Source organism: Sphaeramia orbicularis, chromosome 4 (assembly GCF_902148855.1).
Source record: "Sphaeramia orbicularis chromosome 4, fSphaOr1.1, whole genome shotgun sequence".
In the NCBI taxonomy this organism is placed as follows: Eukaryota; Metazoa; Chordata; class Actinopteri; order Kurtiformes; family Apogonidae; genus Sphaeramia; species Sphaeramia orbicularis.
Genome location: NC_043960.1, coordinates 12,441,242 through 12,455,933, shown reverse-complemented (window position 1 = coordinate 12,455,933; position 14,692 = coordinate 12,441,242). Strand labels below are relative to the sequence as shown.

The 14,692-nt window shown below is 38.0% G+C and overlaps 1 protein-coding gene across 1 annotated transcript in view; it reads right to left on the bottom strand.

Annotated features, from left to right (window-relative positions):
* Positions 1–13,262, bottom strand: part of lrrc7 (leucine rich repeat containing 7) — a 130,034-nt gene extending 116,772 nt beyond the window's left edge. The window contains exon 1 of the mRNA XM_030132485.1: positions 13,088–13,262. Coding sequence (XP_029988345.1) covers positions 13,088–13,112 — 25 coding nt within the window. The 5' untranslated portion in view covers positions 13,113–13,262. The remainder of the gene's footprint in view (positions 1–13,087) is intronic.
* Positions 13,263–14,692: the final 1,430 nt, after the last annotated feature.

Sequence of the window (14,692 nt, the reverse complement as noted above, 5' to 3'; positions counted from 1 at the left end):
GAGCAGAAGAAAAAACAAAACTTTTTATGTGTACAAGGAACTAAGAGCAGAGCAAATACATTAATAAATATATCCATCTCATACATCAGTGCTTACCTGCTTTTTAGGCTTTGCGCAAATAAAAATGGGACCAATTTAACATAAATAGCTTAAATAAACAGAGCCTACTGTTGTAGCGTTCAAAGAAAGTACTGATACTGAAAATGATGTAGACATAGCGATGAGATTTTTCTTTTTATTTTAGCAGTGAACAGATGAATCAGAAATAAATTACTGCAGTTAGCTCCAACAATACTGCAATATGGTGATTATGTAATAATGGTGACAGGCCTCTGCATATAAAACATCTGGGAAAAATATTCTATCAGTGCCACTTTTAAAACTCAGTTCATTAACTAACCAATGGACAGTGCAACTCTGATATTAATGCCAACTTAGACCTGCTTTGAACTGCTTTAACCATTTCTGTTTTTTATAATAACAGTTAACTGTGACATTGCTGTGTGGATATACTATATTTCTAAAGGCACCTCATCAACTAGTCCACCATCTGTTCACCATGTTTAGTTGAAACTGCAGCAAAAAAACCAAAAACAAGTTGACAGCTGTACTATACAAGGTGGGGAAGCAAAATTTACAATGAACATTTAGTTGTTTTTTCTCAGCAGGCACTACGTCAATTGTTTTGAAACCAAACATATATTGATGTCATAATCATACCTAACACTATTATCCATACCTTTCAGAAACTTTTGCCCATATGAGTAATCAGGAAAGAAAACGTCAAAGAGTGTGTGATTTGCTGAATGCACTCGTCACACCAAAGGAGATTTCAAAAATAGTTGGAGTGTCCATAAAGACTGTTTATAATGTAAAGAAGAGAATGACTATGAGCAAAACTATTACGAGAAAGTCTGGAAATGGAGGAAGCAACAAAAAACGTACCAAAGCTTTTATTAAAGCTCTCAAATCCAAAATCCTAAAGGATCCAACCAAATCCATCCAGATACCAGGTATTGCCATGGCTTAAAGCAAACTACCCAGATGGAAATTATGTATGGACACAGGATGGTGCTCCAGCCCACACAGCTAGAAAAATACAAGATTTCTGCAAATCCAACTTTAGCAGTTTTTGGGAATCATGTTATGGCCGCCTTCTAGCCCAGATCTAAACCCTCTGGATTCTGCTATTTGGGGTGTTTTAGAACATGCTACCAATAGAACATCACACAGCAATGTCGACTTTCTTAAAGATACTAGTAAAGAATGGGAGAAGTTGTCACCCGAATATTTGAGGAACACTTGCGCAAGTTTCAGGAAGCGTGTGAAGGTAGTTATTGAGAAAGAAGGAGGACACATAGAATAAAAACATTTTCCATTATGTCAATTTTCTTGTGGCAAATAAATTCTCATGACTTTCAATAAACTAATTGGTCATACACTGTCTTTCAATCCCTGCCTCAAAATATTGTAAATTTTGCTTCCCCACCCTGTAGGTATCAGATGCATTCAGGATCCACGGGTGAATTATGTGTGATCACCTAAATGGAACATGAATGAACATATTTATATCAATACTAGCGACATTACGAAAGGGGATGTAATGTAATGTGAAGAAATACCAAGGTACTGCTGTAATTTTTCCGCTCTTATCCGGCCTGTTTTAGTTCACGTCACGATTTCATCAGCTTTGTTTTAGATGCAGCAGACACAGGAAAGCCCACATAAACCCAGTGTATACAAGCCACAGACAGACTGATGGGCATGCCAGTGAACATAGTGGAGCACTGAACAGCTGTGGATTTGTATATGTATGAGTATGTGAGGTGGTGAAAAGTCAATATTGGACTTTCGTGACCTTAAACATTATTTACAATAAATGCTAAGACTGTTCCACACTTGCAGGTGTGTAAATATGAAGCTATTTTGTCACATCTTTAACCCATAAAGACCCAGTATTACTTTTGTGGCAGTCCACAAATACATTTTTCTTTATATTACCTCTTTCTTAAGTGATTTATCACTGTTTATTATAATATTATCCTTTTTATTTTGCATTTCTTCAGTGAAAATCAAGTATTTTTCTATAGATGTTCATAAAAGCTCAGAGTAAATCCAAAGGTGATGATATCAGAAACTGAGAAAACTGAAGAAAAGTCACTTCTTCAGCAAAATATATCATTAACTAAACATAAAACAAGTGTGTCCATCCACTGTAATGATCAAAGTCCATGGGTTTTACTAGTGAATCAATGTTGTAGAAGATGACAGTGTTTCCACGGCAACTACAGAGCCTCTGAACGTCCAAATGGGTCATATCTGATGACCATGAAAAGATAAAAAAAACTGCATTTTACATCAATTATTTCAACATATTTATAGGTTTACTGGTTCAGAGGTTATTAAACATTTTATATCAGTAGATGATTTTGGTCTTTATGCGTTAATAAGTGAAAATATCATTACTATGGTTACAATTATTCCGACCAAAACCTGACGGAAAAAAACTTAAACATGCACTTTGAGTACATTGTTTTATATGAATTAAATTTACAAAGATTTACTGGTAAGAGAGTCAGTAAATAGATTACAGAAGAGAATTTGTTTTGCAGGTGTGTCCCATTTAACTGGTAATGTCAGGATAATTATCACATTTAGTGATATTGTAATTATGTGTCCCTTTGTGACATATTTGCAGCATGTTGTGCTGCAAATATGCTGTGTGTAAAACTGAACCCTCTAAGAACAATTATCAAATGAAGTTTCTCAAAGTTTCCTGCTGCGATATCATGATTATTTCACATTCATAGAGGATGGGCATCTGTCTCGGCTTCACCTGCTGTGGACTCTATTAGTAGAAACTGAACAGAGTGGTTGAAATCATGTTTTATTATTGCATTATCCCCTGTAACCATGGTCGACTTCCATGTTTGCAGAGCAGGGCAGGACAAATCAAACACTGGCTCTAGCAGTTTTATGACAAAGGGACACTAACTACCAGCTCTTACTCACATGGAAAAGGAGGGTTATTCAATAAGTTTCAATATGCAACTGCAATTATATGCCAAATAATCTCTCACTCACACACACACACACACACACACACACACTGCTGTTTCAATGGTATTTGTTGAACTTTTGCTGCATCAAGTATCTGTCATATAAAATTTTAATCACCGCTGTTACTTGTGAGACTCTGTTTCTTCTATTTGGAGGAAAAATATGTCTTGAATAACAAAATTGTATCACTCTGAATGTTTCTTCAGTGGCCATAGCTGATCTTAAATGCAGAGTTTTATCATTCTTTTTGACTGTCAAAGTTTTTAGCATTAATTATTGACTGCTACTAAAGGGAGGACGGAAAATCATTTTCTTCCGCTGAGCCTAAAAGGAAGTGGCATGGTGCCAAGTCTCCATTTCCTCTTCTGGTCCTGATGGGAGTGGCTCAAACCAGGCAAAGACAATGGGTCATCCGCTGTAGTAAACTGGTCAACCATCCCTGATTGCTACTACTAATACAGTCCAATATACCGAGAATACAAAGGAGGATATTGTCCAAGAAGAAACATTATCATATGCCGTTGCATGGCTTTTTAGATGCTAATATGCATTGCTTTGTGGCTGTAAATATTAAACAGTAAACTTCCTTACATCTTAACCAGTAGGTGATTAGGGCAATTTGTCTTTTTGGCTGGATTCAACAGGACACAAAGAAGAGTAAATTTAATTCTGTACAACTTGGTTTGCTCCTCTGGTGCATCCCCACAAGGATGTGTGCTTTCACTCTCATTTATCTTCAGAACAAAAACAGTGTGTATCGGGGAAGGAATGAAAATAAAAACCAATACGCTGATGACTCTGATTTTACTAGGGCTAAAATAAGACCAGCTATGGCTCAGTCACTTTGAGAGGTCATGTAAGTCATTCAAGTCAGCTTGAGAGTCTGGTTTCGAGTATCAAGATAAAGTAAAAGTAAAGGTAAAGTGTCATGAGATAACTTTTGTTATGATTTTTCACTATATAAATACAACTTGATTGAATCTGATTGATTTAAGGAGTTACACCAGAATCAAATACATCTAATCCAAAGATGTGGAAGCTGATTTAATAAAAACACGTCCATACACACACAGACACATACACTAAAAGGCCAGTCAGCTGAATGCCATCTAGCAAAATATATAGGAACAATAACTGAGCTTTGACAGAAATTGTGAGGCTATGTGCCAAAAAAAAAGAGTCAGGGTTTGTTTTGTTTGAAAACTGTCCTCTTTTAATATCAGACACCCTATGATATTCCTGCTTTTATTGAATCAACTTGATCAAGACCAACTCTAAATGAAATACTTGAGATTGGTGTTTCACATCTTAACCAGACTGCTCAATAAAAGACAACTGGTGCCCGTCTGGTCCAGTGAGGACAGAATGCACTGTGTTGGTATAATGCTGCCATTGGGCAGCTATTTCAGCTGGTATTCTCAGATCTAATGAAGTGTGAAGATAGAACTGACAACATGAGACTGGGTTAAACAAGGTTGGTCATAATAATTACATAATCGCCATCCATTTTATATAATTGTGATAACTGTCTTTATTCACCTGGATATTATACAGTATATCAGTATTATTTCCATATAATTCCCTTTCTGTGTGTAGGCTATCTGTTCACCTTGTAATTACCATAAAGGCAAAGAAAAACATCACTCATTTTAAAAGTTGGAAAATTGTGACCCAATAAGTTGCTCTTAAGTTTTACATGCACTATTAAACTTATTTGACAGTGGAGGTATAAAGTTTACCGGACAGACACTGGAGCTGGGCAAGATGGCCAAAAAAATTAAAGCTCCATTTATTTATTTTTTTCAATGTTATTGACAATTTATGATTTTAATCAACTGATTTCTGCCAACATGAACACAAACCAAAACCTGATTCCAAAATATTCTTCCTTTCTTAAAATTACACACTATACTGGAGAAATGCAGTCACAGGTAGTATATTACAAGAAGCAAACCGGTTGCATTGTGCAATTTTGTTGAGCAAGAAAGGACTCCAGAGGTAGAATCTCAATTTTGCAATTTAGGTAGGGCCTATGTTTCATGATTTTCAGAAAGAAAAAAAAAAAACAAAACCTTGAATAATGAAATCCATTTGACAAATATAGAACAGAACAGAATGAAAATGGTTTTGTTCCAGAAGTTATTCCCATCACCAATTCTACCTATAGGTCCGGGTATTTAGAGGTTTAAGGAGGTCACATTTAAGACCTTTTTCAAGGCTGGTCTGATCAAATTTTAGATCTTACTTTCATGAAATAGCAGAAAGCACAAAGCCTTTCTTGATAATGGACTTAAGTGGTATTGTTGCACCATGTTGTTGATTGTCCATCCATCTGATGTTACATTTGCATGACACCATGATAGATATTTCTGCTCCCTCCCCCCATTGAATGATTTTGGTGGCCCAGCCCACTGTGATCCTCATTATGCTAAAGTTCAAAAGGCTAATTCTAAATCTGAAAAACTTAATAATCTTGTTTGTTGTGTCTTTTGAATAGATTTCAGGATTAATTCGATTTTTTTTTTTAATTATTATTAGGATGGCTATATGGTTGCAAATAAGCCTGTATAGCTACATGTTCAATGAAAAATTAATTTTAAGGGAGCTGTAGTTCAGGAGGTAGAGTGGGTTGTCCAATAATCAGAGGGTTGGCGGTTCAAATCCTGCTTTGTCCTAGTCATGGAGAAGACACACATTATGCTAGTGCTACTCACACTAGTGTATGAATGTTTGGTGGTCGGAGAGGTCTGCAGCTGTGGTTAAAGATGTAGTTTACCAGTGAATTAATGCATCCAATGTACACTCTTTGAGTATGCAATAATAGAAAAGCACTATATAAATCTAATCCATTATTATTATTGTTGTCTTACTTCAGCAGGCTTATGTGCTTGTCTTTTATTAGAACCTTTATTGTGTGTCTTAAGCATGCTCAGATAACCTGTGAAAGTCAGAAGTTTGACAAATGCTGTTTCTTTCAACTTTAAAAGAGAGCGAGACAAAATGCCAAAGAGCAGAGAAACCCAGCATACCCTGAGACGAGCCATCTCTGCCTCTTCCTGTCTGATAACCAATGACAGCTGAGTGGAGACAGACAGTGTAGGACAGGAGGCAGCTGCTGTCGACTTACAGAGATTACTCTCCCGTTCTTCTGTGCCTCTTTGTTCCGCTCTACTACTTTTCTGAAAGTTTTTCCCTCAACTTGAACATTATAACATAATCAAAGCTGTAAAAAAAAAAAAAAAACTTTCCTGCCATTTTATTCCATGTAGAACAATCTGATTCCAAGCAAAGATGCCACTAATTATTAACTACATGTTCACTGAAATTAAAGGTTTCCTAATGTAAGTATTTCTCAGTAGGCAAACATTCTGCTTTTTATTCTGTCTTCCGTGTACTCTTTCATTAGTAGAGGTTGTGGTTATTTTTGGTGCAGTGAGATGGCCATTATTAATAGACTCGGTGTGATTCGTATTACCTCCATGTTAAATGCTGCAAATCTGAAACGGATGAGAGGATTTTAAAGAGTGTAACAGAGGCCTGAGGGTCGCTCACTGTCTTCCTCTCAATCACTGCAGGTCTTATATTCAAGCGTCCTTATACAATCCAATCCAACTAGTGAGAAGCTCAGACCAGAGGCTCACATTCAGGTCTTTGTCCCATTATGAGGAGAGGAGCCTGGGTTGCCCACGGCAACACGTGGACCAGCGAGTGCAGGACAGCAGACAGACCCATCTGCTACACTCCTCTCCTGGGGGACTGTCACACACTGCATCCAGAAACTCTCTAGGAAATACTCAGTTGGTTTGGATAATCAGAAATTTGAGAAAAGCCACATCATCCTAACATCAGAGGTGGTTGAAACCTCTACAGAGGAAATCCAGACCACTGAGAGGTATAAAACAGAAAGCAATGTGTCCTTCATGTATTTAATTTCCTTGCCCCTTCACAGACTAATCTAACCAAACTCTATCTGTCTCACTTGAATTTTTCTGTATGACAACAAGCTAAACAAAAGGGGTAGACAGTCCAACTGTACTACTCAACAAATGATCAGAGTAAATACAACTGAAAGTTTGAAAATGAGTTTCTAGAGTTGGTTCGCTTTACTCATATTTCTGGATGAGCATCTAAAATGTAATAAGTTTTAAAGGAGTGATATTTTGCTTTTTTTAAATGGAATTATGCATTTTAAAACATTTCCCTGTGGTCTACATAAACTGTAAATGCTATACTTGGGTCTGAATTCTTCAGTAATTCAACTCCACAGGTCCATCTTCAACCCTATTTCTTAGTAATGACACCAGAAAGGTCATTTTGAGCACTGGCCCTTTAAATGCAAATGAGCCACTTCATGCCCCACCCCCTCCAGGTTGTTGGCTGTGCTGCTCTGTCCCGTTCAACCAACAACTGAATATTTTAGGTAATCGGCTCAAAGTTTGGACATATTTTCAGTTTTTACTACAACCGCTGGTGCTGACAAACAATTATGTCGTACTTTGAGAAATGTTTGTCGGAAGTCTTGACCTTATACAGGGTGGGGAAGCAAAATTTATAATATTTTGAGGCATGGATTGAAAGACAGTGTATGACCAATTAGTTTATTGAAAGTCATGAGAATTTATTTGCCACAAGAAAATTGACATAGTAGAAAATGTTTTTATTCTATGTGTCCTCCTTCTTTCTCAATAACTGCCTTCACACGCTTCCTGAAACTTGCGCAAGTGTTCCTCAAATATTCGGGTGACAACTTCTCCCATTCTTCTTTAATAGTATCTTCCAGACTTTCTCCTAATAGTTTTGCTCATAGTCATTCTCTTCTCTACATTATAAACAGTCTATAAACCAGTTATGGACACTCCAACTATTTTTGAAATCTCCTTTGGTGTGACGAGTGCATTCAGCAAATCACACACTCTTTGACGTTTGCTTTCCTGATTACTCATATGGGCAAAAGTTTCTGAAAAGGTATGGATAATAGTGTTAGGTATGATTATGACATCAATATATGTTTGGTTTCAAAACAATTGACGTAGTGCCTGCTGAGAAAAAACAACTAAATGTTCATTGTAAATTTTGCTTCCCCACCCTGTATGTGCAAATGTTGTGATGTAGCTAGTTATAGATATAACAAATTAAGAAAGAATTGAAACAAGTTGTAGAAATCCACTAAATTTTTGCCAAAATGAATATAAAGATAGCTTTGCAGCACCTGGAGGGTTCAAATTCAAACTTTTTCAACAATTAGAGTCCCTGAATACACAAATAAATGTACCAAAGACTAATAAAAGTGGGTTTAGCAAAATACGACCCCTTTAAATAAATGTACATAAATGTGATCTTTAAACGTCTCTTTCATTTTTATGTGCATATGTACATCTATACTGACCACAGAATCTTAGATTGACTCTAAGACGCAGCCTCTGTAACAAAAGAAATGGAAATCTAAAATGGGTCACTAAAAGGTTGAAAAACTTCTTCTAGGTCAACTCCCACTTGGCTGCATCTGAGCAAGCAGGAAACATGGAGGCAACATAGTGGGGGATAAAACTGCATACACAGGTACACACACAAAACATAGCGCATTCAGCAGAAAAACACACACTGGGGTCACACTGACGACACTGGACAAGTGTGAAAGACTCTGCTCTCCACACACACTGAGTCCAGTTTAGTGTGAAACACCTTGTAACAGTCCTGCTAAGTTGTTTAATTACTGCCATATTACCTATGGTTTCACCAAAGAGTTACTAAGCCCAAAAAGCACTGCAACAATTTTATGTGCACTGTAACAGATGTTCATTCAATTTTCAGCTCTGAATCATATACTGGATGTTCATATGCTGCCATGCCACTGTCCTCTTTCCAACAACCTTAAAGACACTCTAAACTTGGCACATCCTGCTTTTCCATATCCTGATTTGACTTTCTCTCCTTCCAGTGTCGGGTCATCCTCTTTAGTGTTCTTGTAGCTGTCACAACAGATGAAGCATTTCGTTGAGACAGACATATCAGGGGCTTCACAACCTGTCCCATCACTAGATGACAAAAAACGCCTGGTGGTACACAGCTGTGACACCAGATCTTGACATTGAGCCCAAGAAGTCACATGACACGGCTGCGACTGCCATTTTGCACTTTAGGGTATAATTTTAGCTACCACTCAAAAGCAGTGAACGCAGCAAGAAAACTGACTAAGGGCTCCTTTAAGGCACAAGGCTGCACAAACAACATCTCAATTTGTCCACAATACAAAAATCAGCCTTTTGCACGGTCTTCTTCCTCAAAGTGACACCTTTAAAATACCATTTTTTAATCACATTTCATAAACAAAAAATAAATAAATAAATCTAGGAATGCTGCAGTGTTTGATGTTTGCATGTAAATAATTTAAAGTATTAAATGCACGCAATTTTTGCTGATAAAGGTCTTTCAATCTATACAATAAAAGATGTAGTAGATGCAGTGTGGGATCATGTGAGTTGTTGTTTTCACCACTATTGATGGAAAAATTGTTGAAATTGTTATGTGACTCAGAAATCACATTTACAGATGAATAGTTTGATTTCTGTTGTGACATATATTTGCATACTGAGGTAGTTACAAGTAATGCTGAACATTAAATGAAACACCGACATAGGTCATGTACATATTTTACTTATTACTTTATTATTTATGAATAAATTGAGCTTTTAATTACTTAATCCACTAATATTTTCAGCATAACTCAAGTTTTTAACCAGTGTTATCCACTTTAACAGCCCATGTGTGTAGACTATGAAAAGTAACCGCCTTTAAAAAAAAATGCCACTGCATTTAGAACCTTATATATTTCTCCTTAAGATTTCTCTCATTCTCGTTTTGGCCTTAACATTATGTCACCTTTTAGAGAACAATGTGCATGATGCAACCATGGCAACACTGCCATCGAGACGGGAGGCATAAAACGGATGCTCCCATATGAATCTGTACTCACAGTGACACCAAAAGCGCTTTAAACCATTACAAGGAACAAAAAGGACTGAGATAAATTTATCCTCGCGGAGACCAGTTTGGAGCTGTTACATGCAGCCTGTGTGAACCTACAGTACAGTACGTGCTGTGACAAAGAGGATAATGCTTCTGTCCTCCTCCTTCTTCTCTTCCACTGTAGTGTGCTTCGATAAAAATCCTGCAAATGTTTCCTAACGTTTGGATTTGGTAGTTTTGAGAAAATGCAACAATAATCTACGGTATTATACACAAACACTGCCCCAAGTCATAATCTATGTAAAGTCCTGAAGGATGGAGAGGTTGCTTTAAAAGCTCTGGATAGCTTATACCATGCTTCTAACAATTAATTGTAGAGACAATAATTGTAAAAATGTCTAAACATCCATGGCAACTTTTCGAACCACTTCAGCCATCACCTTCTGGCAATAAGTCTAGTATGTTCCATCATTAACTGTTTTTTTCTTGCACTGTTGCACTCCAAATCTCCACCACCACCACCAATATTTTTAATCATATACTGAAAATAATAAGATATGATAAAGAATGATTTCAGACTGCAAAGTATATACTGTAGAAGCCTGTTCTCTACATCTCTTCCACATTCCCAACTTCATTACAGCCATCATCTCAGCTGACAACACAGAGATATCACATTAGCAACCCCCTTAAAACTCATCACCCATAGCAATATCACAATTCATCAGCATCATTATCATCATACACACTGCAGATACTGGTATCTCTTTCCCCTTTCCCTCACTAGGTCTATTTCCCTTGGCCCATCACCATGACGATGGGAGCCGGTTCCATGGATACAGTCACTAAGCAACCGGCAGCATCAGCAGCAGCAGTGTCCTGTCAGATCTATAGTGGAGCGATGGGAGAGAAGTGCATGCAAGTTTTGCTCTGTCGGAAGAGAAAATGTAAATGCACTTATCGTGTCTTGGAATCCTCTTACATTACACTTAACATTGAAGGGGCTTAATTTAGACTGACAGTGAGGACTTGGGCTACATCCACACTAATACATTCTCATTTTAAAAAGACATTCTGAACTGAAAATGAGAGCAAGAGCTTGAAGTTTAGGAATTAAACTGAAGATAATCTAACATGCCTGAAATGCAGATCACATGACTTGAAGGAGCTGAAAGCACCGCTGGACACAGAAATAGTCTTAAATTGCTTGAATAACAGCTGCTGTGAATGTTGTCGGTAGTAATATGATAAAGACGCAGACTTAACTGCCCAACAGCTGCGGAAACATCTGTAATTCAGTATCCATGTAGACTTCACAGCTGACAGTCAAGATTTGCTTTCCTCAAGAAATGATCCCATGACATGGCATGACAAATCAAACAGCAGTGAATCGTGTACATCTAATCGTCTCCAAGAGATTCAATTCTTGTCTGTCTGCATTACAACACAAATACATTTTCAACTTAAAGCAGGGTCAAGAGCATTTCCAAAAGTCTCCTAAAACTGTGGACACGAATCATATAAAAAGAGAAAAGTGTTAGCGTGGATGTAGCCTGAGACAAGCCAGAGCATCTATACTTAGACTAAAACTAGTGCAGTATGTAGTTTCACTGGAAAGCACATGATGACATGATTGCATACGAAGACTGATGCAGCTGTGTGACCTGAATATCAACAGTGACAACTGGCTAAATTAAAAACGATCAGTAATTTCTCCCTCTCGCTTCCACTTCTACTTCATGCTTTCTTCTCACATACAAATGGATTGACCTGAGACAAGAAAGAAGCATTTAATCTATGCAAAAAGCAAAGTACGCTATTATTAACAGTACAAAACTACTCCAAACCACATGTGTTTTATTTAACCTCATGAAATAATGGTTGTAAATGAAGATTTGGTGTAAAATCGACCTGAGATTCTCAAAAAAGTGACTGTAGAATCAATTATTTAGGGTAACACAAGGGCTTGTGATGTACAAAGGAATATATGGTTGTCATAGTACAAATAGAAACATGAACATACAAAAGGAAAGAGATCTTGCTAAAAAAAAAAAAAAAAAAACACATATTATAGGCTGTATGCAAAATTATACAAAACACAGCTTTTAGCAGCAGCTTCTATATGGATCCCTGCTGTATTAATAGAACCCAACTAAGAGGCATCAGACAGAAGAGCTTTGAAATATGCTGCATTGAAGACTGTAATTAAATATTCCCTTTGATTAGAGAAGTCTTTTTTTTTACATGCTTTAATGCTCTGCAAAAGAGAACGACATATGCTACCATTTATGCACTATTCAATATAAGGTACCTCCAAAATAAGACTGCACAACAAATTACAACACATATATCCATAACAAACAGCTTGAGCGGCAGCAATAAATTCTTTAACCTGAATGCTTTACAGGCTTTTGTCATGTAACAATCACCACAGACTGATACAGATAACTAATGGGTGAGATAGGCTAATAAGCTGCAAAATAGCACAAACTGAACAGGTGTGTGTTCATGTGCGGAATGCATGATAGCTTCATGAAACCATGAAGCTATCATGGCAGAAATGCTGGGGGCTAAATGTCATGACAGGAGGGTATATGACAGTGCATCATATATCATCACCCCCCCTCCCTTCCCATTCTTTTCCCTTCTCTTTCTGCAGTCATGGCTGTTTCATTAGCTCATCACGTAGATTAGAAGGACCTGGGGATCATGGTAGATTTAGACAGAACTCAAAAAAAAAAGATCATGCAGTAGGCAGAGGCTACACTGGCAGAATGGTGCAAATATTTAAAAGATGTTGCAGAATTTCTTGCACATAGTAGCATGTAAATTATTAATGATCATGATAAATGCATTGGGAAATTACAGAAGGCCTGGATTAACCTTATAATGCAATTTAAAGGCTATCATGCATGGCAGCAGTTAAAGGTTTCTGGTGATGAGAATGCAATAAGGTGACACTGATGACCACCTAATGATCGATAGGCTGTAAGTTATCATTCAGTGACAGGAACTAAATGACAGATACTGCAGCAGGTACAGGCTGTTGTGTTGTCCTTACGTTGTAAAGTAGAATAGTTATCCATCTGTCAGGCTGCTGGTGGCGGATCCGGGTTTTTTTAGAAAATCACTCTGGTGGCCCCTTTGGAGATCGCAGCAACCGGATGAGGATCAGTCTACCGGGATCGGGTCGAACCGAGCCGGTGTGAAACCAGGACAGGTACCTGCACCCGCATCTTTACGGAGGAAGGGATGAGGGAGGGATGCAGGAGGGATGGAGGCGCGTTCATTTCATTTCAGTGGATCATTCATGCATTCATTCGGTGGTGGTGGTGGTGGTGGTGGTTTAAAATCCAGAGTCAGATCTCCTCCGGTGGGTTTGGGGAAGGATGGTTAGAATATGCCTCGCTCCGCCTCCATGTAAGAAATCAAGACACCGGAGAAAGGAAAAAAGGAAAAAGGGAAAAAGGGAAAAGGTCAGTGTGCAGGGATGAAAAGCGCAGCGGGCGAACGGATCCGTGACCGAATCTGTGCCCTTTTCTCCTCCTTCTTCTACTTCTTCTTTTTCCTCCTCCTCCTCCTTCTTTCTCTTCTTCTTCTGCTTCTTCTCCGTTAACGTAAACCCCGCTGCAGGGAAAACACATTGAGCAGGAGCGTCTCCTCCCATCTATCCCCCGTAGAGAGAGGGAGAGGCAGGGAGGAGAGAGAGAGAGGGAGAGAGAGAGAGAGAGAGAGATGGATGAAGATGGAACGAGGACGCCGGGGAAGGTGCGATTGCGCGTGCGCAAGTGTGCGCGTCCAAGAGGTGTGTAGTAGGCCGGGTCGTGCAGGTGTGTACGAGTGTGTGTGAGGAGAAGATAAAGGAAGCATGGAAGTCGTCTTTTTTATCACACACACACACACACACACACACACACACACACACACACACACACACTTGTCCCTGAGACTGTTGCCATGCTACCTCTATCTTTACCACAGAGGAAAATCAGCCTCGTGCAGGCACAAATAGCCATATTACAGAAAGATCATACAACATTAAAAAGGCTTGGGCGCACCTTTAAACTATAGTATATTATTACTAGTGCTGGGCAGCGATGAAATTTTTTAATCGCAATTAATCACGTGGATTTCTGCGATTAATCACGATTTATCAGAGAGTTTTTTTTGTTTTGTTTTGTTGTTTTTTTTGCTGGCATCAACAGCGTGTATTGCCTTTAACCCGTTCATACATAGTGGTCACTACAGTGGACAGCTATTCTACAGCTGTTCTCTTGTATATTCAGGGGTTTTGTTGTTTTAGTTTCATATCAGCCAAAACAGTGGATGCTTATGCACCATCCCATAATACACTGCAATTCATACCATTACCGTAACTTTGCTGTTCTTGATAAACCTGATCTGCAGTAACATGTTTCAGTGTAAATCAGTTGCTTGTTATTGTTATTAGACTGCAATTAACAGTTTGTTTGTTTTTTTTGCATATTATATCTCCATGAAGTGAGAACTGACAAGAATTAGAGTATGTTAAAAACTATAGTATATTATTACTAGTGCTGGGCAGCGATTAAAAATTTTAATCGCAATTAATTGCATGGATTTCTGCGATTAATCACAATTAATTGCATAGTTATATGGGGGGGGGGGGGGGGGGGGGTGCATATTA